General features: G+C 51.8%; 1 protein-coding gene across 3 annotated transcripts in view; it reads right to left on the minus strand.

The window, feature by feature from the left end:
- Positions 1-427: 427 nt before the first annotated feature.
- Positions 428-27208, minus strand: part of RBM20 (RNA binding motif protein 20) — a 184667-nt gene continuing 157886 nt past the window's right edge. For all 3 annotated transcript variants that reach the window (XM_032880303.1, XM_032880295.1, XM_032880311.1), the window contains exons 8-14: positions 24278-24357; positions 21858-22530; positions 15411-15515; positions 13642-14302; positions 11952-12086; positions 5345-5466; positions 428-1300 (exon numbers count right to left, since the gene is read on the minus strand). In XM_032880303.1, coding sequence (XP_032736194.1) covers positions 1190-1300; positions 5345-5466; positions 11952-12086; positions 13642-14302; positions 15411-15515; positions 21858-22530; positions 24278-24357 — 1887 coding nt within the window. In that variant the 3' untranslated portion in view covers positions 428-1189. The remainder of the gene's footprint in view (positions 1301-5344; positions 5467-11951; positions 12087-13641; positions 14303-15410; positions 15516-21857; positions 22531-24277; positions 24358-27208) is intronic.

A 27208-nucleotide genomic window follows, 5' to 3' on the forward strand; every position in this document is an offset into this window, starting at 1 on the left:
CTAAATGCTCCCCATGAAACCTCGGACTCTTAGTCTGGGGCCTGAAGGTACTAAGTTCCAGTATCAGAAAACCCTGTAGGAAGTAGAGGTCTTTTCTTCGTGACATTTGACCCCCATAAGTGTGCACACAGGGGTCCTCCGAAATGCCCTTGACCTCCTGCCCTCCTACCAATTGCTGGCAATCCTGCGGCCTTCCTCTTTCCTTGTGTCTTTCTCCACCAAGAGACCATTTTAAAAACCATCCCACCAAGAGGCTGCTGGATCCTGGGACGCAGGCGCCAAGAGCGAGTCAAGGACAGACGCCATTTCCCTGGCTTAGTGTCTCTTGCACCAGTGCCACACAGGGCTGGGAGGCCATCTGACCCAGCCCCATATTGTTTTGGCTGAAGGGAGAAGACACTACCGTTTTCATTTTTAACTGAAGTGAATTGTCCAGAACAGAATGAAGCTTGGCACCTCCCGAAATCCTGAGGATGGAAAGAAGTTTGGGGGGTGAGGGAGCTCCCTTAACAGAGCTACCAAAAGGAAGAGCTCTTTTCCTCCTCTGTGAGATTCATTACTTTTTGTTAAGGCATGAATCTGGTGGACTTCTAGAGTAACTGAGAAGATGAAAGAGTTATTAAAATTGGGGGCTTTTCAAAAAAGATGGTCCTGCTGGAGGAACTCCCAGCTTCTACCAGGTGCTGGTGTAGGGTGCCCCCTTTCTAGGCCTGCAGGACCCAAGTTACCCCAGCTCAGGACGCCAGGCACCGAAAATGCTTCAGACCCCCTGGAGTGGCTCTTGACCCAGGAGTTTCTGTGAGATCTCTTCCTTGGTTGATCGGGCTGGCCTGACCTGTCCTGTCCCATCAAGAATTTGAACACTGTGAAATCCCTGAGAAGTTGGATTTTATGAAAAATAAATGACCCTTGGCACAGAGGTTGGCGGGGGAGGGGGAAGAAGAGAGAAGCAAATTGAAGGAAACAAGGATCAACGGTGGGGAGAGAGAGAGGGTGACCCTCCGTCGCTGGACACATCAGGTGACGGCTTCTCTGGGGAGACACTGCAAGGGCGTTTTGACGGGTCGGCGAGAACAGGCCGAGGCAACATGGCCTGCCTGGTTTTCCTTCCTCTCTGGCTTCGGCTTCTGTCCCTGAGGTCAGGAAGGCCCCACCTCAGAAGGCCCTCCTCTCGGGGCTTCGAGAAGCGTCAAAGCTTCTTCCTCTCGAACTGTGGCACGATTCCGCCCTCCTCAGGCCCGGGGCTGCCGGCCCCCTCTGTCTCCTTCAAGCCCTCCTCAGCCAGCTGCGACAAGTACTTCTGCGGAGGGGAGAGAGGGAAAAAGGGAAGAGACAGGGTCAGTGGTGACCTGGCTGGAGAACAGAGGAGAGAGAGGAGAGAAAGGGATGTACCTGGGCCCCTTTGCCCATCATTCTCCCAGTGGGTGAGACTCCCCCCGCCCAGCCCTCCCCTATCCTTCTGTGGCTGCAGGACCATACGAAGCTCCCTCCTCTATGTTAGTTTACAAGTAACACAGGGCTCTCGTGGAAAACACAGAAAACACAGATCCTGACAACAGGGACCACTTCCAAAGCCCCCTTATGCTGTACAAGCGCTGTTCTGCCTTTCTTATAGAAACTCACTGAATTCTCACAACGATGCCACTTGTTTTCCAGAAGAGCCTCAGCGCCCAGGGGCACATCTGCGTGTGACAGCCAGGGGGACCAGAGGCCAGTCGGACTGGCCGACCTATGGCAGGAGCACAGCACCGTCCTGCAAAGACTGCAAAAGAGGGCCAGCAGCCTCTTGTAACCACCTGCTTCCTGGAGGGTGGCCAGCAGGCTGAGTGCCCGCAGGTCTGTCACTGGACTCCTATTCTGTCACTGGGGGCTGCCTCACACCACCCCGGAGCACTGGCTGCTATCAGCACCGGCCCCCGACATAGGGCAGGCCGCCCCTGGGATTCTAGATTCTGTGCAGTGAGACACAACTAGGAAAGGCCTAGGGCCTCATGGGCACCTCTGATGGTCCAGGCAGCAGGGGGCAGCGCAGAGAGCACCAGATCAGGAGTCAGTGCGCAAGTGGTCATGAGTGTGGGCTCTGTGGCCAGAGGACCCGGGCTCAAATCCTAGGTTTCAGCAGGCGAGTCACCCAGGATGTCTGACATGTGTGGACGTGGCTACTAACAGGAACTAGCCCCATAAGGTGGCTGTGAAGTCCAGCGAGGCACCGTATGCTGAGTGCTGGCTCAAAATAAACCCTCCGGGACCTTGCCCTGTGTCACGAGTGGCATCAGCCATCTGACTCCGGGAAAGTCACTGGCCTCTCTGCCTCTGACTCCTAATCTGGTAAGTGGGAGAAACGGTGCCTTCCTCCCCACAGGGTGATTTTGAGGGCCAGACGAGGTGATGCCTGTGAGATGCCCTCTCTCTTTAGAAGAAACTGGTTGGCTCTGAGAGCCCGAAGCGGAGAGCAGCAGACCGACCGTGGGTCCCCACGGGCCAGGCTGCTGACTGAGAGCCTGGTTCATCCCCCACCTCATTCCAGGAAGGGAAATGTGGGCTCACTCCCCTCTGGACCTGGAGCCCAGGGAGGCATCTGGTTTTCCATCTGACCTATCTGCCTCCCCCCATTGTTCTGGGTCACTCTGGATGGGTTCTCTTGGGGCTATGACCAGCAGCGGGGGCCCAGCAGAGGCTGCACAGAGAGAAGGGAGGCTCCTTCTACCTGCTCCCCGCCTTGAAGATTAACCCCTCACCCCCACCTCAAGCCCTGCTGGTAGTGCTAAGTTTACGAGTTGCCTGACTTAGGTGTGAGCCAGCCCCTGCTGCTTGGGTCAGAATTCTTCACTTTTCACACATGTAACGTGGGGTAGTGTGGGGTGGGCGAGGCTGTGTGGACAAGAGACATTCTGTCAAGGCCACGGACAGACACCTTATCTGGGAAGTCTGCAGTAGAGGCTCCCAGCTCCCCAGCAGGTGCGCAAGAGAACCCTGAACTGCAGTTGGTGGGCCTTTAAGGCTTGGCCTGTGCCTGGCCCTGATGTGCCTGGGGACCACAGGAATGGCTCTGGCCTGCTCTGGGGAAGGAAGTCTGCCTGGGGGTTTAGCCCACAGGCCCAGAACAGAGTATAGTCTACTGTCCTGGAGGAAAAAAAAAAAAAAAATACAGGATTTAGAATCAAAGGCCCTGGCCAAGTCCGGACTCATCCTAAATTCCTGAGTGACCTTGAGTTGTGAACTTCCTTGAGGATGACACAGTCCAGCTGAGAATACTGCAGGAGATCAAAAGCTCTCACACTGAGGTATTAGAACCTGCTGGAGAGATTTTTTAAAATGAGTTCTTTCAGGCCCAGCCCTGGAGAGAATGAATAAGCAGGGGAGTATGGGTCCAGGACGTGGCATTGTTAAAAGATGCCAGCTGGTATGGGGACCATCATTGGGGGAAATCAGGACTCCATGATCTCCAAGACCCCACCCAGCCCTGCCATTCTGTAGGTCTTATCTTGTTGGGATGGGGGATGATGTTGTCTTCAGGATAGACGGCCACGCTCCGCTGGCTCTGTAGAGCCCAGTCTGAATCCTGGTCAAGTCAGGCCTTCACTGTGCTCCCCCAGGAGAGGCCAGGACTTGGGCCCCAGACCCCATAGCTTCCTTGTTCACAGAGCAGCTGCTCCCCAGAGGGAAATCAAGAGGCTTAAGTGACATGACCCCGGGAGTAGCCAACGACAATTCCTTGCAGATGGTGATACAGGCTATTCATTATGGGTCTTGGTTTGCAAGATCCGCTTAATAGGGTAAAAAAAAAAAAAAAGGAAGTGATTAAAAATCAGGCAGTCTGTTCCTGGGTCTAGGAACTCACCACCTGCATGGACTTGGACAAATCACATAGCTTCGCTGGGGCTCAGTTTCCTCAACTATAAAACAAGAGTTGGCCCCTATCTGAGTTTCTTAACTAGGGATGCACATTCGAATCCTATGGAGAACTTTCTCAAATTGTGTATTCCTGGATCCCCTCCCCATCTCCATTCTACTGAATATCTAACTTAGTATATAAGTAGACTTTCCAAACACTGTCCAGGTGATTCTCTCTCACATCTCAGGTTGAAAAATGCTGGATTAGCCGCTTGAACAATTTAACTGTGAGAGTAATGCCTGCTCTGGAATTAGAGCATGCTGCCACCATGAGGGGCTGCCCTGGGTGAGGCCTTACGTGTTACAAAAACTAGTCTGACTCCTTGCAGGAAAAACAGAAGGAGCCTTGGAATACTTATTCCTGGGCACCTGGTATCTCATGCTTCCTATTAAGTTAAACACCCCAGAAGTTCCAACATGCTGCGTGTTAGTTAGGTCTATATTACAGAACTTATTACTGTCTTTCATTGACTCTAAGACCAGCCCCCGCCCCACCCACACTAACATCTCTGAAACCGAGATGCATTGTACAATTGATGGAGTCTCACTGTCACTTTGCAATATTTTTTTTTCCTATTGGTATCCAAAACCTGGCAATATGTCATAACTGCTGGCACCTGAGATTGGAAGAAACACACTATTTTTTATATGTCACCTGTTACTATACCATAAAACTTACTTATTTTATCATTTAACTCCTACACTAGGATGAGAGCTCCAAGAGGAAAGGGATTTTTGTCTTGTGTGTGTGTGTGTGTGTGTGTGTGTGTGTGTTTATAATTTTTTCAAGTTTTACTTATTTGAGAGAGAGAGAGAGCAGGAGCAGATGGGAAAGAGCAGAGGGGGAAGCAGACTCGCTGTCCAGCAGGAATCTGACATGGGGCTCGATCCCAGGACCCTGAGATCACGACCTGGGCTGAAGGCAGATACTTGACTGACTGAGCCACCCAGGCACCCCTGTGTGTGTGTGTGTGTGTGTGTGTGTGTGTGTGTGTGTTTTGTTGTTTTATCTCCAGCGCCTAGAACACTGCCTAGTACATAGTTTGCCTCTGACAAACAATGGCACTATGGATGAATATTTAAATAGAACCTAATAGTGATCTTTATTGCAGCAAACAAGGATACTGCCTGCGGGAACAGAAACACAGAGAAATGTCAGCATCTAGAACATCCAGGTCTTGTGAAAGGGGGTCAGCCTCAAGCATGGGCCGGGTGACCCCTAACTCAAGTTACTCAGGCCAGTGGGGAGAGGCAGATACCCCCAAACCCGACCCCAACAGAATGCTGTAAAGTACTCCTGGGGAGACAGATGTCCTGAGAGTACAGGGAAGGCCACCAGCACGTGGAGCAGCCTGGGGGAGACAGGCCTGAGGAAAGACCCATTCTCCACGTGCTGGAAGGACATCGATCAGGGAGCCCCCGGGTGCTGGGCAAGGAAGGCTCCGCTTACCTGTAAGTTCCTATAGTGGATAGCACTGCGACAGTGGCTTATCTTCGCCATCTCCTCGCTCGTGTAGAACAGCCCACACAGCTTACAGTAAAACCCAGTCCTGGGTACCACAAACTCCACCCCTGCAGAAGGATGGGGGACAAACAGGCAAGAATTAGAAAGGCCACCTGAGACCCCTGAGGGGTCTGCCAGCCAGCAGGTGGAAATGGGAGCAATGAGCTCCGTCCCTTGCTTGCTGTTGACCTTGGCTGCTTGTGGAGCTTCTCCCAGGGGGGTTTCCTCATCTGCAAAACCAGCCTGAGAAGAGGTCCGACTCCATTCCCAGGTGGTTAGGAAGCAATGTACTCCCCCAGGGCTGATGGAGGGCTCCACCATGCTCTGCTCTGCAGCTGCTGCTGGGAACTAGGCCCAGGCTCTCCTGTTATCAGCCTGCTTCCAGGGAAAGGAGGAGGAAGGATCTCGTTTCTCCAAGCTGTACCTTTCTCCATAGCTGTTACGCCCAGGACTCGGAAAGGATGCTGTCATTTTTGTTTATTTTAGAATCATACGCATTAAAGACAATTTTAAAAATACACCAAAGTGAGGCAAAACCACTTAGAGTCATTCCAATCCAAACATTTTCTTCCACACTATCTCTATGCAGACTTTCTTTTGGGAGGCGGGCAGTTTTCATCAAACCCTAAGTATGGTTCTGTCTCCTCCCTTTTCCATGTAATCGTGTATCATAAACATCTTCCCATCCTCCAGTCTTTACATCTAAACCACCTAGCAATCACATCCTACTTATGACTTGGTAAACAGAAGTCACAGGATTCTGGGAGGCCTTCTGATGTTGAGGAGAGGAAACAGTGGCCCCATAGCAATAGAAGTGACGGGGTCACAGCCCAGAAGATTCATCTCGGAAGGCATGGCAGTGGCTCCAGCCTTCGCCAAGGTGTGTGGGGGTCACTGTTCTCCTCTTGAAGCCACGGTCAGCAGAGTGGAAAGAGCCCAGGTCTGAGAGGGCACAGACCAGACTCGGAGAACCTGTGGGAAGCTAGGGAGAGTCAGCCGAATGCCCGTTTCCCCCGGGGCCTCAGTTCCCTCACCGCCCTTTGGTGAACTGTCAGCAGAAGACCCAGGCACAGGGCTTCGAGAAGCAGGACCCCTGACGGAACTGAATGATTAGAACAGGTGGCTCTCGGAAGGCCCAGATCCTGCTTTCGGGCTGGGGCGGCTGGCACGTGCACATGGGCTGGGCTGGGCTGCCGCCCACCTGCTTAGTGCCGGTGGCCCTGCTGGGGGACCGGGGTGACGAAGAATCGGCCGCAGCAGATGGACGGGGGACCGGGCAGGGGAGCCGCCCACCAGGGGAAGGGCCACTTCTGGCAGAGAGGGAGGTAGGCTGGGCCTCCCTCGAGATGCTGCATGTGACCACCAGCCTGGGCCTCCTTCTCTCTCCTCCTGCTGCCTCCCGTGAGACCGAGCTAAGTGCAGAGGAGACCCTGTCCTAGGGCCACTACTTAGACTTGTAATTATAACTTTCTTTTCTTTTTTCCATTTCATTTCAAAAGAGCCACTTATCAGTGTGCAGCGGCGGGCCTGGAGGGAGACAGGAGCCAGGAGGCCTGCCCAAGGCTTGCTGTGACTGATTGCTCCTCTGTGGTTTGGGGCCTGCTTCTGGCAGCCTCCTCAGCCAGTTTTCTCTAACTGCCACGTAGCCCGCTGCCCTGCCCACACCAGCCCCCAGACGGGAGGGGGCCTCTTTTGGGCCTGCTGCCCAGAAAGAGGCTGTGGCCGTCCCCGCCTCACCTTCCTCCCACCCCCATGGCAAAGGACAGAAGCGTGACCCCTGCTCTGCCTGTGGCTGGCTGGCTGGCCCCCCTCCACCATACACACAAGCCGGCGGCAAAGGAGCAGTAAGCAAGGCCCGCCTCGGTCCTCTGTTTCCGCAGAACAGCTCTCTCCTGCTGCGGCTCTGTAGGGCGCAGATGCCCACACAAGACAAGATCAAGGAAACCGGGAAAGGAGAAGCACCTGGGAGGCCACAGGGAGCAGACACAGGCCTGTGACCGGAGTTGCTCCCTCTATTCTGCTCCAGACCCTGTAGGGGGGACCGGTGGGTGGTCCCAGAAAAGAAACCTTGGGGTTTCACTGCGGGCCCCCTGGTAAGGCCTCCAGCAACCTCTAGGTTTTCTAAGAGGCCTTCTAGCCCGTGTCCTGGGTCCCCAAGAAGGGGCACCATTGCCTCAGAAGCCACCCCAGAGCGTAAAGCAGGGCCCGAGCCCAGCTGGCAGCTGTGGGCCCTTTCAACCCAAGCAGCACAGCGACTGGAACAAAGGTTTCCACTGCCAAAAAGAAAAAAAGGCTTGGAAGTGACGGTAGAGTGGAGGAGAAAATGGAATGTAGCGTCCGAAAGATCTAGCTCTTTTACTTACACTGGGTGACCTCGGGCACATTATTTAACCTCTCTGAGTTTAGCTTCCTCATCTGTCAAATAGAAATAATACCACCACAAAGGGTGTTACGGGAAGCACCTATCATTTTGTCTGGCGCTCAAAAAATATTCGTTTCCTGCCGCATGTTGAACATCTCTCCACAGAGGCCTTCTTGCTCTCTAACCAGGTCAACCCTGGTTAAGAACCAACCCTGGAGAACCCTGGCTCCGAAGGTGGGCAGCGACGCTTCCCTGCCCCTGCCCGCACCCAGCAGCTGTGAGGCGGTACCAGGTGGTTAAAAGCACTGAGGAGGGAGAAGTCTGAGGAAGATCCCCACATGCCTGGCAACCCCCTCCCCCACTCAGCAACTGGGAGCTGCCATGGGCACCACACACCAACACCACCTCAGGAAGCCTCTGGAATGTGAGGGCCACAAGCGAAGCTATAGCGTCACAAAAACTGTCACTGCCCCAACTCGTCTGGAGCCACTCAGTCCTCCCATTTTTCAGACTCTATTAAGCATGACAATTAAAGCTGTATTTGCTTTCTAATAATAGCTCCTGGGCCGGGTGATTATAAGTCCATCATCCTAGCAAAGCCTGCACTGGGTGGAGGGGAAGCTTGCATTTTGCAGGCGATGCCCTTCGGTTCTGGAAGTGCAGATCTGGGCAGGCTCAGGCTGGCTAGGGTCACCTAGAACTGGCCTGAAACCTGTGGGCTGTGCCCTCTCTCTCTTCCCTATACCCCATGTTCCACACCAGTCCCCGAGCACTGGGACTTCACCTCCCTTTACTCTGGATCCTTGGCACTCCCCATCCACCTCCCTGCTCTCCAGAGGGACAAAGCCTGAAAGCTGTTCCCTTCCTCCCTAGAAGTCCCTTCAGGAGTGATGGATTCTGGAGCATAAGGGTCATGTGGCCCCAGTGAGAGGAAAGAGGAGGGGCTCAATGACTACTTCATCAATGAGTAGTAACAACATAGAACCCTCCTGCTAGAAGACACTAAGACCTTACAAGTATTCATTTCCTCCTCAAACCAACTGGACGTGGTAGCGTTCTATTACTAGCCTCCGTGATTGATGAAGAAAGTCAATAAATCAAGGAGAAGAGGTTAAAGAGGAGACTTTTGTCCCGGAGCCAGCTGTGGTTTAAACCTAGGGAATCAGATTCCACAGCCTGTGCCCATAACCGCTGCACAAAAACTGCCTTTCCTACATTGTGCTTCCTGAACTGGAGGAACAGGAGGGCAGAGTGGTCTCAGATTAGGAACCCTGAGCTCTGACTGGACTTGCTACATGATCTTGGCTAAATATCTGCACTTATTTCTTCTGTCAAATGTGGAAAATGGTACCATATCCCCAGCCCCTAAGATCAGTAAGATAATGGGCCTCAAAGCTCATCAGAGACCACATACAATACAGAAGTACAAGCTGTTAGAGCCACAAGCTGGAAACAGCCCAACTGCCCATCAAGGGCTCAAAATAATTATGCTGAGTGAAAGAAGTCCGGCAAAACCGGTATATTCCGTATGATTCCCTTTGGTTTCAAATTCATATTTAGTGACAGAAAGCAGATCAGTGGTTCCCTGGGGACTGAGGTGTGGGGAGGGAGGAATTACAAAGGAGCATCAGGAAACTCGGGGAGTGATGAATACGTTCACTGTGTCACTGTGGGAATAGACTCACGGGTGCACACAGATGTCAAAACTGATCAACCGTACACTTTAAACATGCGACTTCATTAGTATCAATTACACTTCATTAGAGCTGTTTGTAAAAAGCAGAATGAGATACCATTTCCCTAACAGGTTGGTAAAGATTCAAAACTGATGACGTCCGATGCTGGTAAGGAAGCAGAGAATGAGAAGTCTTGCTCTGGCACTGAAAACTGGTATAATCTTTTTGGAGTGCAATTTAGCAGCAATTATGAAAATGTGAAATGGAAATATACATAACGCCACAACCCTCACCCCCCACTCCCAGCCTAGACGCTGCCCTGCAGAAACCCTGGCACGCACACCAAGGTGACATGTGTTTGGAAGGGCAGCAGAGCAGAGAGGAAGCACGGTCCTATGAGTCAAACTACTGGGATTTGTATCCTGACTCCAGTCTTTGCTAGTCATCAGCTTTGTAACCCTGCATCTCCGATTTCTAGCTTATAAAATAAGGATAAAAATATTACCTACCTCATAGGTGTTTTGAGTGAGTTAAAGAATGAAGTAAGCACTAGAAATGATACCTGCATGGTAAATGATAAACATAAAAGCTTAACTATTACAGCATTTTAGCCACAGGGAAAAAATTGAAAACATCCTAAATGTTTACCAGTAGAGAAATGGATAAGTAATTTACGGTACATCTTTTAGGATGGGATATTTGCAGTGGTTAAGAAGAAAGCATTGTCTGTGTACTGAGGTGAAGAGGTCTCTGAGTCTCACTGTTAAATTAAAAAAGCAAATTGTAGAACATTCTGTGTACGGTGTGACCTAGTCTCCGTGGGTATGACTGCGACTACCTCTGGAGCTGAGGAGAACCTGGAGGGAAGAGATACAACACTTAACATTGACTTTACATGGCTCTTAGTTTTCACATTTGTCATAATAATCACACTTTTTGGAATGAGAAATAGTTTTTAAAAAGACACAAACGACAAGGTGGTGGAACTTAACTCTTAATTTTTGCTTGTGAGTGTCATGCAGATTCCACATTCTTGGACGCCAAGAGACCTGTGCTACACTTCCCCACCGTCCAGAGTGCCTCGCATGGGGCACTCTATCCAGAAAGTGCTACTCAGTAAAAATAGGTACTCTATGAAAATGGAACTTTTGGAGGGCAGAAACAGTAAGAAATGTTTCAAAGGAGATGAAAAGAAAAAGAGAAACCTGATGGAAGGTGTGAGCCTCCATTTTGTCCAGCCCCTCCCTGAGGAAGCAGACGTGTGGTCATAAGTTCTCACATAACCCGTCCTTCTCGTGCTTCCTTGGGACGTTTTCCCACATGATACCTTCCTAAGTTCTCTCTCCAGTGGCTGCTATGGCTCCCTTGCCTCATTGCTTTCCAACCTCTCAAAGTCAAGGCAAAGACTCGAAGATGAAGTGGAGTGGGAGTCACTGGGTTAGTGGTGGCAATAGAAGCTCCAAGGGCACTCTACTGAAGTAATTTCACTCCCCACCCTGAGATTCTAGTTAACTCTCCCCTTCGAAAATGTGTCCAAGTGATTCTATTATTAAGCTCCCTTCCCACCCACTGCAACACTTCCCCTATTGAAAATTCCACTGCAGAATTGATCTGATTCAGTTCCATATAACAGGTGAAAAAAACCTAAGGCTCAGGAACCCCAACCTATCACTCCCTGTGAGGGCTCTGCATTTGCACATTGCCTGTGCAAGGCCCGAGCCACTCCCTTCTCGGTGCCTCCCACCAGCCGCACCTCTGGACTCCCGAGCTCCATTCTGCCTCTGGCTGGGTTGCCTTCTCTAGCCAGGTGGGTTCTGTCACTACCTTCCATTCCCAGGGCCTCCGAGAAAAGTATTTTTACATCTCTCTCTTTTTATTGACTTGTTAATAAAGGACTTGTAGTGACTGGACAAAATAAAACCCAAAATACATTCCTGGGTATGACTTGTCTGAGGTCATGCAGTCATCCAGTAAGTGAAACAGGAAGGAAAGGGGCCCAGGTCTCTCTCTGTTCGATGCTCCTCTATCAAACAGAGAGTGTCTGCCCCAAGTGCAGTCTCACCAACATCATTGCCTCAGAGCTGGTCTTTCAAAGAGAAAAAAATGTAGCATTGTCTTGGAAAGGGCTGGGGCAAAGAGGGTAGGGAAGCCAGTAGCAGAAGAAGTTCATTTCTATTGACTTTGGTGGCCACCGGGGCCTCTGACTTCTGCTTGAATAAAGGCTGTGTGGTCAGGAATAAAGCATTCCCAAACAGGGAAATCGAGTCTCTTTTTGCTCCGGTTCCCAGGGCAGTACTGTTCAGGGCCTGACCCCATGAGGTATCTGGTCTACTATCGGGAGACTGAAATTGCAAGAGACTTTAAAGATATGCACTATCCACAGAATGGTTATTACACCCGACATTAAACACAACAACAAAATGGCAAAAAAAGCTTTCTCGAGCTCTCAGATGTTCCCATGGCTCTATGGTTTCCTGGAGCTGAATGCTCAGGAAGGACGGCGTACTTCACCTACCTAGAGGAATGCTAAGTTCACTGAACACATCCTCTGGTTCCCAGGAAGGCAAAGAGAGGGGTTGTTTCAGCTCCACTTCGGCGGGTTCCGGTGACCTCACGTCCAGAGATTTCATTTCCATGAACTTGGGGTTTTCTGCAAAACATGGGCCAAGGCAGAGAACTAAGGAAGCACGATGTACTTCAAAGACCCTCTCCTATTCTTGTACTGTGTGATCAGGAATGGTCCCTTGCACGGCTTAATAACATGAAGCTAGGGCGAGGACTGCTAATTAGAACCAAAATGCTGTAATTGAGAGTTTGTTCCACTGCCAAAAGAATGCCACACACACGAACCCTTGGCAACTCTGTACCTTGGGTCCGTGGAGGATGGGCCACTGCCTCCTTTGGCTGGGGTGATCCCCGCCTTGCCCCCCACCTCAGAAATCACTCCCTCTCTGCAGGCAGGAGGATTACCGGAGGGCAAACACTGCACTGACGTCTCTAGGCACAGAGGCTGGCACAAAAGGCAACGACACGTTCACCCCAAGCCTGTTGAGCAGTGTCATTAAATATGAACTCCAAACACTGGGTACGCTAATAAGCCATTAACACCAGTGCGTGTTGAGACCTATACAGCAAAAGAAAGGGGTTCAATCAGGGCAAGGTGAACATCTCGCTCCTTCTTTATTCCTGCCTTCCACAGACACAGCCCAGGCCTCCCTCCGGGTTTCTCTGGCAACAGCAAGGCAGCTGCTCCCAGCAGTTTCCATGGAGACTCGCAGGTGAAAAACAGCTCAGGTCAGCCTGCCACGGAGGAGAGCCCAAGCCTCCAACTCCCCGACAGGCTCATGCCAGCCACACGACACTGGCCGGGAAGGTTTCTTTTTAAGCCTTTACTCCACGGTTTCTGCCCCCGACTCTGGTCCCCCTTCCTCCCACCTTCAGCATGCTGCAGGCTTTCTGTGAAACGAAGCCCTAGTTATTTTCACTCGCAGAACACTGAGGGCTGCTCCTCCTCCCTGCCCCGTACCCCACGCCGTAGTCCTCGCTGGATCTTTGTCTCCACTTGGCAGAGAAGACACGGCTTAGCCTATTTTAAACCCTGTCTCTCATGATGTCATAGTGCCGGGCACCCACACAACGTCACCTGCAGCGGCGGCGGAGGGCAGCCTGGGACAAGCCTCCTTCCCCCATCAGGCCGCGGAGATGAGTGGGTCTACGGTGGGAGCAGCAGGAACGGGCCGCACCCCCCAGGACCCCTCGTTCTGCCCTCTGCCCTCTCGGTGCTCCCTTCCAGCCTTGCACACTCCTGCCCCCTCACCCAGGGCCTCACAGGAGTGACAGCCTGGGTGGTCTGCCTTTGGGCAGGCTTGAGAGGCTGTCTACCCATCCAAGGAACCAGAGCCCCTTGGCCTGATAACGCGAAACTTTGGCTGATTTTAGTTGTCAGAGTCCACCTGGGCTCCCGTAAATTCAGGGAAGTCTATCCTGTCTGAGTCTGCTTCTCAGAAAATGTGTGGCCTCCTATCTGATTTCCTTTACACCATTTGCCGAAAAGCACTAACCGTTTAACCAGGACTTTGGAAGGGGGCTTTCTGCACCGGCTTGAACGCTCGTGTTTGTTCCAGCCTGCACACGCCCCACATGCCTCCCTAGGTGAGCAGTGGTCCCATCAACACAACCGCACAGGAGAAAAGGGGGGTAGTTACCCTGGGTCGACACTCCTTGGCAAGCCTGGCTTTGGAGGTCGGTGTCGGTGCGAGGGCTGGCTTTCCCCTGCAGGGGGCTGCCTTCACGAGCCCCATCTTCGAGGGTCCCCTTGGCCTTGCAGTCATCGAGAGGTGGGCTAGGCTGCCGGGCCCCTTCTTCTGCTGGCTTCGGGGAAGACATTTGCTGGAGTGGAGGGGCCAGACGCACATCGGAGCGCTCCCCTCCCTCTGCCTGCTTCTCGTAGCAATCTGAACCCTCCAGTGAGAGGCCTGTCTTACGTTCAGCTGGCTTCCGCTCAGCGTCCAGATTTAGGCCAGGCATTTCCACGTCCATGTCACTGGGACAGCTCGTGGAAGCAGAAGGCAGGTCTCCGGGTGTCTTGAGGCTGATTTCCGTGGCCCCATTCCCTATAGGCTTCTCTCCCTCGTGGGTGAAATCCTTGACTACGTCCAGGTCTAAGGTGGTCGTCACGCAAGGACATATTTCTGGGCAGATTTTGTCCTTCTGGTCAATGGGCACAATTTCTTCCAGTTCTGGGATGTCCGGTTCCATAATAAAATCTTCCTCCTCCCCAACCTCGTCCACTGTAACCAGCTCCTCCATGTTGGTGGGATACCAGCTCTCCCCTTCTGCCTCGCTTCCACTCTCCCACTCTTGCTCCTGAGCAAACATGCAGAAGAAAGGTCACAGTTTGACAGAGGAGCAGGTCCTGGCATTCAACCAGAGGGCGCAAACCCTGACCACGGAGCCCCTCAAATCATGCAGATCCTGAGCACTCTGACTTCTGCCTGGGAACACCGACTGGGCGATCAGGAGGTGGGAACCACTCAAGCCCCACATCACTGATTCTTCCCTAGGATGAGGCTCAAACACAGCCTTTAGAATCAGCTCTGAATGCTGAGTCCGCCATGTTTAAAATGGCACAGAGAATTTCAAACCCTGGTGTAATAATAGGTGCTCAAGAAACAGTTTTCGAATGAATGACTGATAAAGTTATAAACTCGAAATAAATCAACTGGCTGGGGCTATTTGCTTGCAGGAAGGGCACCACTAAACGGAACTGCAGCAAAGTCCCCCTCAAAACTGCCCCAAGCTCCCTTTCCCACAAGGGTGCAACTTCCATAGCCCTGCCTCAGGCTTGGCCCCTCCTGCAACTCTGTCACGTCCCCAGCAGCCAGATTTCAATCAGCTTCCTCGCCAGCGATATTCATCTCTTCACCTCTCCTGACCAGAAAGGCATAAAGCTGGCTGCGTTCCAAACACTGTTCTTTTTGCTGAGGCAGCCACAGCACTGTAACTGGATTTTTTTTTTTTTTTACTTTAATTAAGTAAAATAATCTTTACAAGCACAGTAGATGTTTTGTTAATCCCAGGGTCTGGGCAGGCTGAGGTCAGGGCCCTAGCTTGAGCATCCGAAGCTCCCCTCTTCCCCCAGCCCCTCCCAAGGGACCTATTTTGGGAGCCTGGCTCTGAAGCCTGAGTCTTTTTTGGGCTCATGTTTTCCTCTTATGAGTACAGCCAAGTTGCTGGAGACTGACGCAGAGCCCAGGCAAGTAGTAAAGATCTTAATGAAGATCTGCAGAGATCCCAGGCAAAACCATTCTTCCAAGAAGTGCTGGCTTCATTTGTGGAGTCCCAGGTGGGGTTTTGGCCACAGCCCATGCAGCAAGTGGGGCATCTCAGGGCAGGACCAGGACGCCTGCGACGCAGGGCCCATGGGCCATCATGCAGATGGGGCTGTCCTGCTAGCACCTGGGACCACCTTTACCTTCTTTGTCCTTGGGTCTTCTGCATCCGAGGACTCCGTTTCCTTCTCCTGCCTGGCTGGTGATGAGGTGCTTTCTTCCACGCCCTCCTGCTCCTCTTTTCCAGCCTTACCAAAGAAGAACATAACAAACCAAATCAACAGTGAGCAGTGGCAGAGGAGAGAGGGAGCACCGGGAGAGAACACAGTGCAGATAATGGTCCTCAGGTGTGTCTCAGAGGCACCTTGTCCTTCATCCTCACCAAACCCCTTGAAGGCAGGTGCCTTGCCTTTTACAGTTGAGGAAATGAAGGATCAGAGAGGTTAAGTAACTTGCTCAAGTCACACAGACAAGTAGAGGCACCAAAATGTCTCAAGGGTTGGACTGACGTCTTTAGTGCCGCAGAAATCTCTGGCAAACTGGGTGTTTTCACAGTTGTGAAACCTACAGGCAGGGAGAGTGAGTAAAGGGACCAAGGGTAAACTGGCCCTGGGGTTGACAACCATTGTGGTGACATCTCCCCCTCAAAAGATCTGTTTTGGCCATAAAAATCACATCCAGGCCACTTACGAGTAGGAAGGGGGTTGTCAGCCAACCAGTGTCCCCCTCAACCTTTTTTCTGTCCTCTCTCTGACCTAGAGCTATAGCCCCAATTAGCAACCCCCTCCCTTCTTCCTTCCTTCTATTCTCTCCCTCAGCGTCAGTCCCTCATGAGAGTTAGTGCTCCTGTCTGAGAAACTGAACAACCGAAAGCAGGTGTTTGGTTTGGGCATTAAGGTCTCTGACCATCCTTGAGAATAGGGGTCAGCAAACTCTCATCCTCAAGCCAGTCCAAACCAGTGCCTCTTTTGATATAATCTGTGAATTAACAAGGCTTCCAAATTTTAAATAGTTGCATTTTAAACGATTACATCAGTGCCCACATAGTACCCTCACTTTGGCTTCTTGGCCCACATAGCCTAAAATATTTATGGTCTGGTGTTTTGTAGGAAAAGTTTGCCAATCCCCATTTTAGAAGTTTTTGGAGAATATTCTCCCATGACTTCAACTTTGCCCCCAGATCAGTGACTCTCCCTGGACTTTCTTGAGAGTATGTTGCATTTTCTTGACAATTTTGGCTAAGATTCTAAGTAATGACTCGAGTTCTGATTTCTTCTGAGCAGACACACCTCTCTGGAGTTGACAAGGAGCCAGCTGGGGCAGGAGCTCAGGGCTGACTGGTTTAACCAGTTATGGTCAGACAGGGGAAGAAAGTTGAAATCCTTCTGTCCTTGCTCTTTGTGGCATTTGGAGCAAAAGAGTCCACTGTATGCTCTGCTCCAGTCTTCTAAGCTAACCTAAGTGCAAAGCAGCTCCAAAATGCCTTTTTAGCCATCAGAACCCATAGCGTCTACCAGCAGGAGATCTTTTTATTTTATCTCCCTGAATAAGCTATCTACGGCCCTCCCTCATCCAAGTAAGTAATCCTCACCCTCCCCAAGCAATTCCTACAACCACACTCCTACATCAACACAATAGAGACCTCTCTGCCCCAGTTCAAGCTGGGAGAGGCAGGACAGCCTGGCTGGCTGGAAGCACCTTGCCAGTTGGATCCCGGTGCTTCCTCCCTGCAGACAAAGGAAATGCAGCAGTGCCTTCAGTGCACCCTGTGCCCTGGGATCATGTGAGAGTAGCAGCTTAAGGCAAACCAACAAAAGCAACGATGCACCCAGCTGCCCACACCAGCTCACAGACTAAGATATTAGGTCCCAACTATTGCAAGCAGAGATCCACCGCCACAGGGATAGGGCTACTGGTAAGCCACCTCCTAACTGTTCTCCCCTTTCTCCTCTATAGCCTCCTCCCAAGTCTATTCTCCCCAAGCTGATCAAGAACGATCACTCAACAATGCAAAAACTATCATAACCTCACTGCACCTTCTTGCTTAAATATTTCATTTGTTTCCCCTTGCACTTGGGATGAAGACAAATCCATAACCTGCCTACAAGGCCTTGCATGATATGACCCATCGACAAACCAGATATACCTCCCGCCATTCTAACCTTGGCTGTCTCTGATCCAACACACTGGCCTCTAGCCACAGGGCCTTTGTACATGTTGTTCTGCTTTCCTTCCTTTTCTTTTTTTTTTTTTTTTAAGATTTTATTTATTTATTTGACAGAGAGAGAGAGAGAGAGAGAGATCACAAGTAGGCAGAGAGGCATGCAGAGGGGGAGGAGGGAGCAGGCTCCCCACTGAGCAGAGAGCCCGATGTTGGGGCTCGAACCCAGGACCCTGAGATCATGACCTGAGCTGAAGGCAGAGTCTTAATGCACTGAGCCACCCAAGTGCCCCTCTCCTTCCTTTTCACTCAGTGAAACCCACCATTCCTTCAAGTCTCAACAGTCACATCCTAACCCAGGTAGGCCTCTGATCTGTCACAGGCATATACTCCATTGCCTTCTTAGCACTCAACACACATGCTCCTCTACTCATATGAGGAACTGATGAGTAGTCTTTCCACTAGACCTGAGCTCCATGAGATCAGGGTCATTTCAGCTTTCACTCAGAACCGCAGTCTCAGTGCTAGGCGCTCTGTGGACATGAGTCTATAAAAAAGAGGAGACCTGAAAGCTTAAAGGAGGGGGCAGAATAGTTAATTAGGGTCACACTTGCCTCACATGCTTAAGTCTCTGTCTAGGCTCTGAACTCAGAATGAATAGTTCTTCTATTTTTCCGTCCTATGGACTGTTTATACTGGGGGCTGCATTCTAGGGACCCCTGGTCTCCACCTGGTCCACAGACATGTTTTGGCCTATACAATTTCTAAAATGTGGGAAATTTCACAGATATCTGGACTTTGGTGCTGCTCCTCCAAAAATGGGGGATCTAATAGCACAGGACATGCAGTTCTGAATGGCGGCCATAAAATGGAGCTGAGCAGTGGCTAACTTCCCCCAACAGAAAGGTCCCTCCTCCCTGGTCTGCCACAGCCCTTTGTCTCCATGTTGGCTTCACACCTATTACCTGGTCCATATCCCCTGCCTGGCTTCCCTTCTCCAAGCATCTGGGTCTGTAACCCTTGACTGCCCTTCTTTCCTGTGTTCACTGTACTCAGTGACTTGATTTCTTTCATCCTTTCTGCGGTCTGTGGTCAAGGTTGGGTCCCACAGGTGGACCTGGCCCCAACACCGAGCAGCACACACACTGGCCTCTCCAGCACAGGAACTTTCTCCGGAGATCTTGGAAGTTTCTAATGAGCACAAGCTCATTAAGTCCTACGACTGCCTCATGATCACACTCATTTCACAAATGAGAAAACTGAGGCAGAGAAGAACAGGGTGTGACCTGGTTCTCAGAAGCCAGGCCTGTCTCCAGGGTCCGGGTTCAGTCATTCCTTCCTTCCTTCAGCAAATACTTACTGAACACCTGTTCTGAGTCAAGGCCTCATCTGAGGGTCTGGGGACATAGCAGTGAGCACTGCAGACAAAAATTCCTGCCCTCTGGAGGTTACATCTTGGGGGAGGAAGAGACAGACACTAAATAAAGACAGACATCAGGGGATAGGTTGGACCTAGGAAAAGTATGCAGGGAAGGAGGAGAAGCAGGCTGGGACATTGTGGTTTTACGTAGCGGTATTCCTGGCCAGAAATACACTTGGAGAGAGTGTGGCAACAAGTAAACACAAAGGAGGGGAGGAGGAGCCTCGTGGACTTCGGCGGGGGGGCGGGGTGCCAAGGCAGGTGAACACATGTAAAGGCCCTTGTGGTGGGAGGGGCCCAGTATATCAGGAGAAAGGCAAGGATACTGTCCTCAGGCCTGTTGCCTTCCAGCTCCAAGTTTAGTCATTGCCATCATCTAATTCCTGGGGCAGCCCTAGGGGGCTGGGGCTGTTTTCAAGATTGTGATACACAGTTTGAGGTCAGTGAGGAAGACTTGGTTCTGCTGATATTCCTCCAACTGGTGTTGGGCTTCCTGGCTCTGAACCCACTGAAGCAATCCGCGGGGGACCCCAGCAAGTCCCTTCTGACCGCACTCTGGGGCTGTTAGAGGCAGAACCAGCCAGAGAGACAGAACTTGGGGAAACCCATGGGGTTTTCTGGGCATCTGTTTTTGCATCAGGGCTCGGGGCACGACCCACAGTATGTGTCACCTGAAAAGGGCCAACCGATGAAAGCAGGTAGGTCAGACAGTGGGAGCAGCCAGCTCACTGAAGAAGGGCGGCAGAAGTGGGGGTGCACTGGAAGGGGGCAGCTCCACCCCTTTGCCATGAGGACACAGGTTTCTAGGCTGCTGGCATGTGGCTGAGGTCTAGGCTGAAACTCCTGCCCAAGGGGCTGTTGCTTTCTGTCCCTCTGAGCCTCTTCCTAAGGCACTGACCCATCACTAGCTCCTTTGATCCCTCCAAGCATAGACACGCTTCTTAAAAGCGTCCTCTGGGGTGTCTGGGTGGCTCATTCGATTAAGCATCTGCCTTCATCTCAGGTCATGATCCCAGAGTCCTGGGATCGAGTTCTGCATCAGGCTCCCTGCTCAGTGGAGAGCCTGCTTCTCCCTTTCCCTCTGCCTGCTGCTCTGCCTACTTGTGCTCTATATCTATCAAATAAACAAATAAAATCTTAAAAAAAAAATCCTCAGGTTCAGAGGTCCTCAAGATTCAATTCAAATTCTCAGGGAGGCACCCGAGGGCCTTCCACCCAGGTCCCTAATCTCATCTCCTGAGCTCTCCCTGCTATTCCAGTCAGAAGAAACTGTGGCAGACTTTGAGCTGGGCAAAAAAGGCGACAGGGTGTTCTTTCCATGGAATGCTGGGCAGTTCATTGTCTAGCAGACTCCCTCCAGGAGGTCTGGTCCCACAGGAGTCTTCACCTTTTGTTATCGTGAGCTGAAGTCTTACAGCCCTGTAAATTGCAGAAGACTGAGAGTAGGGCAAACAATTCTCATTCATAGAGATGCAAAGGAATTTTATCTGGCGGAGATGCCACTGGCTTCCCATGCCCATGGAAGAGGCCAGTTTTCGATCTGTTAGCAAATTCACTTCTGCGTTCCCGAGCACCTTTCCATGTTGCCAGCTTTCTGGATTCTCCTCTAGACCAGCATTTACATCTTGCCGGCACCCTCATTAATTCAGGAGTTAAATAACATCTTTGACAAGTATTCATTTTACGTTTGCACAAGAGACTTTACTTCTTAAAGACATTATTCTTTAAGACTCCCTAAAGATGCTGCCACACCGAGTATTTGCAGGTTCTTGGAAACAGTCTTCCTTTCTTGCTTTTGCCCTCACTGCTTCCCACATTGCTTTTTTCCCCACGCCTGGCTCACACATCACCTCTGTGCAGCTTTCCCTGTCCCTGCGCAGAGGGAACGCCCCCGGAGCAGCTCATCCGCGGCTCTGCTCTGGCACGGGCCCCACTGAATGTCAATCATTTTTGTAGCTCTCCTTCCACCATGAGACCTTGGTCTTCGCCACAGCATGGACCCTGCCCCATTCACCTCTGGATGCCCTGAGCCTGGCACACTGCCTGGCCAAGTGGCCAAGTGCATGGAGGAGTAAAGGCAGTAGTGGACAAACACGTGACTCTTCAGTGTCCCTGGAGCTGAGAACTCTTATTTCGACTTTGTCCCTGTCACTAAGTCCTGGGTCAGGCTAGGAAATACACATGTAGGATTTTTAAAGCTGGATTCTTTATGCAGACGCACCCTGCTCCCCAACCTCCTCTATCCTGCTCCTACCTAAACGTACGTGGTTTGGGCAAGAAGGAAGCGTAAGCCCAGTGAGAGGGTGAATTTTGTACCGTGAGTCCTCACGACCCGCCATGTGAACTACAGCTTGGCAGTATGTTACAAGCCCTTTCAGATGCGTGGATGAAAGGGGCCAGCCAACGGCTGAGCATTTTTATTACAGTGGAAATAAAGCTCTGGACACTGTCCAGAGCAGCACACCAAGCTCTGGGCACCCAGGGTGAGTTCGTGGGTGGTGGCTGCTTCTCTTTACCGCCTCTCATCAAACCCCAAGGTCAGCGGATGCTTTGGGCAGGAGAAAGGATGGAGCAGACCAAAGATCTCACCTCCGTGGGCAGAGTGCGATGGTGCAAACACCGCGGGACCCCTCCAGCCTGGACACACACAGGACCACAGAAGGCCTCTGTGACACGTCACTGCCTAAATTCCAGCCACAGCAGCAGCGTGCCGAGGGATTTGGAGCCCCAGCGCTCTGCTGTTTGCAGACCGTGTGGCCAACTAACTTAGGCTCTCTGTGCCTCAGTTCCCTCATCCATAGCTATAATCGTATTATTACCCATATTACCTCACCGCGGTTGCTGTGAAGATTAAATACCTTGATTGAGATAAGGTGCTTGGTTTAGTGCCTGGCACAGAGTCAACCTTCAGTAAGTGCTTCATTCGATAAAAGTGCACCATCATTATGTTAACATTGCCCTGCCCGGGAACCTGCCTCTCCTTACCTGGGGGAGAGAGTGCGTCATTACCTCATTCCCCGCCATCCTGCTTTCTCTTCTATCACCAGCTCCTTCTGGGTCTCTGTCGGGTCTCTTGGTTCTGTTCTTCTCACTCGGCTTCGACCTGGTGCTCTCAGGGGCACCAGTGACCTTCGGCTCCAGCCCGTCTTCCTTGCCTGAGTCCTCGGTGTGGGGGTGTCTGCTCTCCCGCAGTCTGGCCTCCTCCCTCCTCCTGGACCTCCCGGGAGCATCCTGCTGCTGCTGCTTTACGTACTTGTCTGACTTTCCCTTGGGCTCCTTCCGGTAGTAGCCCTCTTCTCGGCTTTTGTAGCCTGAGGCAGAGTGCAGCAGGCTGGGGGACCCCGGCCTCAGGTGCTTTTCTCGGTGGCCCCTCCCTCCTTCGAGCCGCTCCTCTAACTCGGCTTTGTCCAGTTGCCAGGGGTAGTGTTTGCGATCGTGCGTCCACATGTCTGCCCTGTCCCTCTTGTCCTCCCCGTTCTCCCTCCAGGGGCCCGGGTCTCGCTCTTCCTCCCTCCTGGCATAGGGCGAGTGCTCCCACGAGTCCCGGCTGCTGCCCCAGTCGGCCCGGGTGGGGCCCAGTGGGCTGTGGGAAGAGCTGCAGGAGGTGAAGCTCGGAGTGTGGGACCTCGGGGACAGTGACCGGCTCACGGGACTGCGAGACCGTGGCCTTTCTGGGCCATATCTGTTAGGGAGCAAAGGAGTGGGCTTTAGAATCTGCACATCCCCGGCCCCAATACACAGACACGCCCAGTTCCTTGCATGGACACACCGCACACATAACCCCATAACACATGTGGCCATTTGCTCTTCACCACAGCTGTACAGAAGACACAGAGTGCTACAGGAGAAAGCTTCTCCTCCTCTGGGCTTCTCGGAGGATTTTCCCTAAGGACAGTCCTGGTCATCTCTGTCCCTCTACTCATTCTGCTCCTGGGAACTGGCATAAATAATTGGACTGGTTTGGCTCCACTCCATCTTTGTTCCTCTTGGAAGGAAGCTAGGCTCAGGGGGTGGGCAACGTTCCTCCTGGGGTGTGGACCAGCCTGGTGGGCAAGGCTGCCTGACCCTGGGGTTCAATGGTCCAGCCTCTTGACTACAAGACCAAAGCCACAACCCACCTGGTCTCTACTGTAATGGCAGCCTCTTGGCCGTCATGTGTCTTGTTTACTTCTCATCTCAGTTTGCTCAGATCCTAGGCATGGTAGAAGGATGCTAATTACTGGGGGGACGAGAGTGAGGAGGCCAGGCTCAGAGATCCGAAACCAAAGAATGAGGAAGGCATGTTAGGGTTGGAGGTTCGGAACCTTAGAGCTCTGACCTGCTCGTGTTTCAGATGAAGAAACTGAATCCCAGAAAAGGACCTTAATCTGCCTAAGATTCAGAGCAAGACCTCCTAGTTCCTCCCGACAGTTCACCACGGAGCGGCGAGCCGCAGGGTATGGCTTTATATGTATCTTTTTAAAAAACTCAAACAACCATTTAAAAAGAAAATCCCAAATAAATGGAAATCCCAAATCCAAGCAGCTACATAGAAAGATACACAAACATATGAACGCACACTTTCTCTTTCCCTCTCTCCTCTTCCTGAAGGTTGTTTGGTTATTAAGATCTACTTAATCGTATATATATCCTTTATTGTAAAAAAAAACAGGCGATTTTCATTTGGTTCCCAAATACAGGAAACCCATGCAGCCCTGACTGACCAGGGGACACCCGTATGTGGCTCACTGGGACAGGCTGCCTTGACCACCCCTGGGGAATCAGCCTGGACTCTGCCCTCTGCAGTGACGTTAGAGCGCCACCTGTGGCAGCAGTGGGTAAGAACCACAGATTGTGCTCTACTCTGCTCTCCATAGGGACGGGGTCTTTGTGGGGCAGCAGCAGTGGGAAACTTGTAGCCCCCTCCTGGTATAGTCACAATTTCAGTCGGAAGAAATAAATTTGAAAACTGAATGCATTCCATCTTCAGAGGAAGTCACTGGTCAAGTCCCTACTTTTTTTGGGTGGGGGCGGGAGGGGTGGTTCCCCTACGTTCCTCTTCCTACATCTACATTCACCCCATGAAAAATCAACAGGTGGCTATAAAAGGAACACACACACACACACACCTACTTTCAGACTGTTTTAGCAGGAGTGTACACTTGCCCCAAAGGGCCAAATATCAACAGAACCCCTCCTCTATATATTGCCCCCCAACAAAGGACAAGCTGATGAGAGGAAGCCTACCATTTTGCATTTTCCTGAGGCTTACCCTGAGCAGCACTGATGCCTTCCATCAGGCACGTGGAAAAGGAGGGCCCAAAAGAAGCTGACAGACAGGGCAGGGGCAAGGGCAGGACACAGTGTGACGGAATAACCCCTACGAATAAGAGACAGGAGAGCATCCAGCTGCCCAGAATCCGCCCTGATGCCCAGGGCTGAGGCCTCACCTGTCCGCTTCCCGCAACATGTCCCTCTCCCTCTGGGAATGCATGTCCTGGATGATGGCAGCCACAGTTCTCCCGGGTTTCTAGGCAAAGTCAGAGAGGTCATCGTCAGACCAGAGATGGCCATGCAGACGCCGAAGAGAAGCAACAAGGACTCAGGTGCACGGTCCGGCCCACCCAAGGGGAACAAAGTACCTTCTTAGAGGAAGAAAAAGTTTAATCCAGGGCGTGAGGAGGGTGAGCAGGACGCTGAATGGAGCAGCCCTGACATTTTGGGTACCTCTTTATCACAGAACACCGCGAACATACACAAAAGCACAGAGAATGGTATTTTGAACCTCCATGCTCCGTTTGCATTGTCAACAATTCTGACCAATCTAGTTCATCTGTACCCCCACCCACTTCCCCACCCCACAGAATACTCTGAAGCAAATCCCAGCCATAGATCTTTTCACTCATCCTATGAAGACACTGACGTGGCTCAGTAACCCCACAGGGGACCATCCATGGTGCTCAGGGTCAATGCATCTTGCTGCTTTCAGACAAGGGTGAGAGTCCAAGCCCCAGACTGCCCGAGGGAAGCGCTGGCATCCTGGAGCGATGCCCCTGGACTTGAGGATCTCAACCCAGAAAGAACAGCTTAGCTCCGCCTCCAGCGGGCTGGGTGATCTGGGGTCAAGGCTTGCTGTCTGTGGGAGACTCCCTCCCTCCACCTAGAAAGGTGAGATAATGAGGCCCATCTGGCATCCCAGCAGCCTCGAGGCATGGCAGCATGGCGGGCTGTGCTGGTAAAAGTCACAGGTGCTTGGCCTACATAAAAGGAGCTGCGGGAAGCTTTCCTCTGACCCTTCTGTGGCTGTTTTCCATGTCTCAAAAGTCCCAGGAAGATGCTGAAACCTTCCTTATGAACCCTGAACCTGACACAGCCAGGCCCTGCCACAGCAGCCCTGACCCTTCTCGACATTACTGTGCTTCCCGGGGTCTTAGTCCCTCCTCAGCCGACTCCTTCCTCCCGGACACCCTCTCTGTTGAGCTGGTTCACCTCAGCCTTCAAGCCCTACTCGGCAATCGTTCCCTGCTTTACACAAGCCAGTCACACTGCCTTTTGCCACTGAACTTCTAGGAGCTCCAAACGGATGCACTCATGTTTAAGTCTTGTATAATTTCTAGAGGAATAGCCTGTCTCTCCAGTTACACGGCAAACTCGCCAGCCCTCAGTACCGTGTCTTATCTGGAGAAAACCCTCAGTCACCACTTGCTGATTGAACCTTCCTGAGAGCACCATGGAACGTACCCAAGAATGCTTCTCAGGGCGGAAGACACTCTCTGTGGCTGGGAGGCTGACAAGACCAGCGGCTGTGAAACCAGGCCCTCTGCCCCCAAACCTCCTGGGACCCTCAACCCCACCCCAAAGCTCTCAGGGAAATCTCTGGTCAAGGGAACCTAAAAACTCCCCCGACGCTTCTCCAATGCAGTAACTGGGAGACACTGGTTTAAATTAGCCCAAGTTCCCTTCCGCATGTAGGACACCATGGTTCTGGAGAACTCTCTCTAGAACAGCCCAAAACAGAGCTCATTCTTCTCGTCCAGGTCTGCAGGAAGAAAAAACTCACTTTTTATTGATCCTTCTGATTTGGTCTTTCTCATTCTGTGAAAGATTCTGCCCCAAGTGCCCTGAGGAATAGAGCCTCTGCCACAAAGAGGGTATGGGGAGACCTGATGGCCAGCGCGAGGAAATATTCAGGGGAGGCGATGAGAGATACCTTAAATCTCTCCTTTTTCTCCCTCCACTTTGCCTGGTGAGCTAAAGGTGAAGGTAGAGGAAAAACAGCAATCAAAATATCCCCCCACCTCTGCAAGTTCCGGTGGGACCCCAAGTGGGGCCCTCCGTGGCCCAGAGACGTGTAGAGTTGGTGTTTTGATGTCTACCTCCCCAGTAGCCACTCCCCCTCCTCCACCCTGCCCTGAGGTGACACAAGCCTGGCCAGCCACGGCATGGCCTTCCCTAGCACAGAGATTGGCTCAGGGAAGGACATGTGTTCGGAACGAGCCCGATCATGATCACGATCACGGTGGCTCTCCGGACGTCTGAGGAAGCTACCCCAAAAAACCCAGGCTCTCTTGTCCGACGAACAGAATGGGGAGGAAGAGAAGCCAGACGGCAGCAGTGGATGAAGCCATCACGCCACCTAGAGGAGGGAGGCTGGGGCTGCCCGCGCCATCCAGGGAGACCCTCAAGACAAAGCCAAGCGAACAGAAGAAGGCAGAGTGGAGAAGAGCCAAGTCCTAAGGATATCACTGAGGCCCAGAAGCCAGCTGCACCTGCAGCCACGGCCACTCCTGGCCTTTTCATTTACATAAGCCAATAAATCCCGCCCTTTAAAAAAAAACCACGAAACACTTTAGTCCGTAAGCTTAAAGGAGATCGTTTTCTGTCACTTACAGAGACAGTCCTAGCTGATTCACGCCAACATAGGGACCACGATGCATGCGTTCCTATGTGGCTGCAGTGGGTTTTGAGATCTTTCTCACGGAGGCATCGTGACAGCTTGGGAGCAGAAAATCCTTCGTAAAGGGCAGAAAACAACGTGTTCTAGTCCCTTGTTGCTCAAAGTGTGCTGTGAGAACCGGCAACACCTCCCGGGGAAGTGTTGGAAAGGCAGAATCACAGCCCTGCCCCACTTCTACTGAACCAGAAATTTTAACAGGACCTACAAGTGATTTGTTCATACATAAAGTTTGAGAAACCCTATTAGAAAACTGTCTGCTGCTTGTGGGCTGGGGGACTAACGGCAAATTTCCCAACTTCTCACACAGACAGTGGAGATCCTACTGACACAACACAGAGGCACAGACATACGCAAAGCCAAAACAGCCCCAGGTTTTGATCAGGGCTATTCCAGGCCCTATGATCTTGTGCAAGTCACTGAACTT

Source organism: Lontra canadensis, unplaced genomic scaffold, assembly GCF_010015895.1.
Source record: "Lontra canadensis isolate GAN:19392208 unplaced genomic scaffold, GSC_riverotter_1.0 scaffold3, whole genome shotgun sequence".
Lineage (NCBI taxonomy): Eukaryota > Metazoa > Chordata > Mammalia > Carnivora > Mustelidae > Lontra > Lontra canadensis.